Source organism: Bombus impatiens, unplaced genomic scaffold (genome assembly GCF_000188095.3).
Source record: "Bombus impatiens unplaced genomic scaffold, BIMP_2.2 scf_0064, whole genome shotgun sequence".
Taxonomy (NCBI): domain Eukaryota; kingdom Metazoa; phylum Arthropoda; class Insecta; order Hymenoptera; family Apidae; genus Bombus; species Bombus impatiens.
The window spans coordinates 2,307,153-2,310,063 of record NT_176483.1 but is presented as its reverse complement, the minus strand read 5'-3'; the positions used below and the strand labels follow the sequence as shown (position 1 = coordinate 2,310,063).

Sequence of the window (2,911 nt, the reverse complement as noted above, 5' to 3'; positions counted from 1 at the left end):
GAGGAGGAGGAGGAGGAGGAGGAGGGCGCTTACAATCCAGGCGCGATAACCGAGCTTCAACGTGCCAAAGCTGAGTGAAAGGGAGAGAGAGAGAGAGAGAGAGAGGAAGAGAAGTCTGATTATTAAAATCAACCTATCGACTGCCGCTTCGTTCAACGTGAAAGATCTGGTTAAGCAAAAAGTGAGAGGAAAGCAAAGGCAAAGGGACTCGGTCAGTGTCGTCGGTACTCTTTTCCATTATGTAGCCACGATCTTCAAAAGGGTTAGAGACCTGCGGAACAGGGAAACTCGGTCAATGATATCGATGTCCGCGCGCGTCCGACAGCCAGCATGTTTAAAAAAGGTGGTTTATCGATGGTAATAAATCACGCAACTTGGCACCAATGCTACGAACCTCGAAGCTTTCAACGGATAACTAGCGATGGTATCAAGTTCGTTATATACTATATCCTGTTTATAGTACTATATACTGTTTAAGGCTGTAGTTTAGACTGTTATCCAGATTTCTTGTTACATTAATCGTTACTTTGCTACTTTTGTTCGGAATTGTCGCATCTTTCGCCCTCGAGCGATTTTCGAGCTACGTATATACAAAATTCAGCATCTACGTGTAAATCGGAATGAAATGTAAAACTCGCTAACGCTCGCTTTGTAGCGTTCGAATTCGTTTTTGGAAAATAAATTTCTCGCTGTCGTATGAAAATACATACGACTAAACGAGTAAAGATACGAAACTTTGTGTATTCGAGCGCAATTAAATAGTAATAAAATAGTAAATGCTGTAATACTTAGAAGGACGTACAAATACTTTTCGTAGCCGCTGCAACAGTTGGTGGCTACAGTTACGCTGGCCAAGTATTGGAATTCGTTGTAGCTCTTAATGAGGATGAACCGAGAAATTATTATAATTATGCGAACGGAATACTGGCCGTGGTAAGATGTTGACAGAATTCCGACTCTGTTTCTGGAAATACGGATTCGAGGCGAGGGAATTCGAATCTGGTTATCGGTCGACCTTCTCTTTCTTTCTAATTAAATAATGAAATTTCGGAAACGATCCTCGAATCGGATCGATTCGACATCTCCGAACAATGTATTCGTTTATCCCTCTTTTGCCCTCTGCTCGATATTTTGCTCGCTCTTACAAAAAGTATTTACATTCTACGACATCGATACGAAGATAATATCTTGACTGGCTGATTTTAGTAAACGAGACGAAGCAAAGAAGAAACTAGAATTCAGAAATTAACAAACGTTCTTTTTCCTTTGCAAATGGAAAATCTACGATCTTCTTAGCGTAAATCGGTGGTTAAGTTGGTATTGTTCGTCGTTGAACATAGTAATCGTTTGTAACGTATCTGATACAGCGATCGATTTGAAAGAGGCAAAGAACGTAACAGAGCTACGGGGGAAGCTACACGGTATCGACATATTATCGGAAGGTTGCAGTGTGCAAAGTTTTTCTGTCGTTGCTGTGGCTTTGGTAGGAAAATGACGCTGTACACGTTGATATCTCGCGTATAATAAGACGGACGTTTTTTACCGGATCGGATTAAAGGTGAACATTTCGAGTAGAAGAAAGGTGCTGTTTCGAGCAATTACGAGATCGAGGAAACGGAAACTGTGCATCGGTAAAGATGGCGGGAAAACTATTTAAAGGGGGAAATTAAAGAGGAAAGAGAAGAGAGAGTGGAAAGATGTTGTGCTTGGACATAAAGCTGGTGTCTCGTTTGCGAGGAGTCTCGTTGACGAGCGGCTCGTCGACGAACGTGTCGGCAGTCTCGTTGTCGGTGAACTCGACCTCGTCGACGACCGTCGGCATAGAGAAGAAGAATTTCTCGAGCAAGCGAAGCAAAGGGGGAAGGGAGAGTTCGGTGACGGAAAGCGACAGCGACGAAGAGACGTTGCCTGCTTCTCGGACGATCCAGAGGAACAGGTCGAGATCGGTTTGCGTGCCTGCCTTGTCGTCTGCTGCTCGTTGCGCGCATCTTCACCGACGATCCAGTCATCATGCGTACGTTTCTTTAAACATGGTCTATTATCGTTATGCGTCGGAAAACGGCTGAGCGATATGCGAGTTTGCGATACGATATAGCAGTTATAACGCGTGTCGTGTAGTAACGCGCGCTATTTTATATATTCGATATATTGGGTTTGCCGCTACGAAGCGTTCGAAGTAACCCGTTGGAAACTTCCTTCGCTGCTCTGCTAACCGTTTATCATCGCTTACGATTCTACGCATCGCTATTGCATCGAATGAGACGACGACGCGTATCGCTCGTATCGCTATACGAGTACGAACGTAATTCGCGCTGTGTCGAAGGTCATTGCTAGAATCGAGGTATATATATACCTTATCGTACGCTATGGCTAAGATCGTACACAGAGTTTAGGTATAAAACTCCTAAAATACCCGCGAGAAGATACGAGGACAAACGGCAAAAGGCTGAGAAATTCTCCACTCCGGATACTATAGTTTATCCTTTGAATTTTCCTTACCTTTTCGGACCTAACAATTTCTCCGAGTTACGTGTTTCCGTATTTTTAATCGTTTGTTCTTTTAGAGATACGCGTCAACGACGATCGTATCGACGCATAAACGCGACAAAGTCGGACGGATACGCAAAATTGGACGGATGTATTGGATAGAGCAGTGTTTAGGGGCTGGTTGTAGTTTGCTACTGGTTCGACGATCGCCAACCGATCGCGGTTATACGCTTTGGTAATCGATGAACCTTGCTACGGAGATTCACTCGCCACTCTGAATTCGACTAGAAACAAGAGAAACGACGCTATTAGAGAAACTATTATTCGATGGTTCGGATATCGTGGAAAGTTTTAACGAGCACCGGCAAATCGTACAGCAGAATTATTTGGATAACTCGGGTGAAAAATAATTGCGACCGAGTGT

The 2,911-nt window shown here is 43.7% G+C and overlaps 1 protein-coding gene across 5 annotated transcripts in view; it reads left to right on the top strand.

The window, feature by feature from the left end:
- LOC100742616 (GTPase-activating Rap/Ran-GAP domain-like protein 3) overlaps nt 1-2,911 on the top strand; it is a 24,425-nt gene that overhangs the window by 9,760 nt on the left and 11,754 nt on the right. For 2 of the 5 annotated variants that reach the window (XM_012394035.3, XM_033324772.1), the window contains exon 1: nt 1,474-2,014. The exons of 2 other annotated variants lie outside the window; for them this stretch is intronic. In XM_012394035.3, coding sequence (XP_012249458.1) covers nt 1,698-2,014 — 317 coding nt within the window. In that variant the 5' untranslated portion in view covers nt 1,474-1,697. Of the gene's footprint in view, nt 1-1,473; nt 2,015-2,911 lie in introns of those variants that run through there. One more of the 5 variants, XM_012394034.3, reaches the window with a different exon arrangement.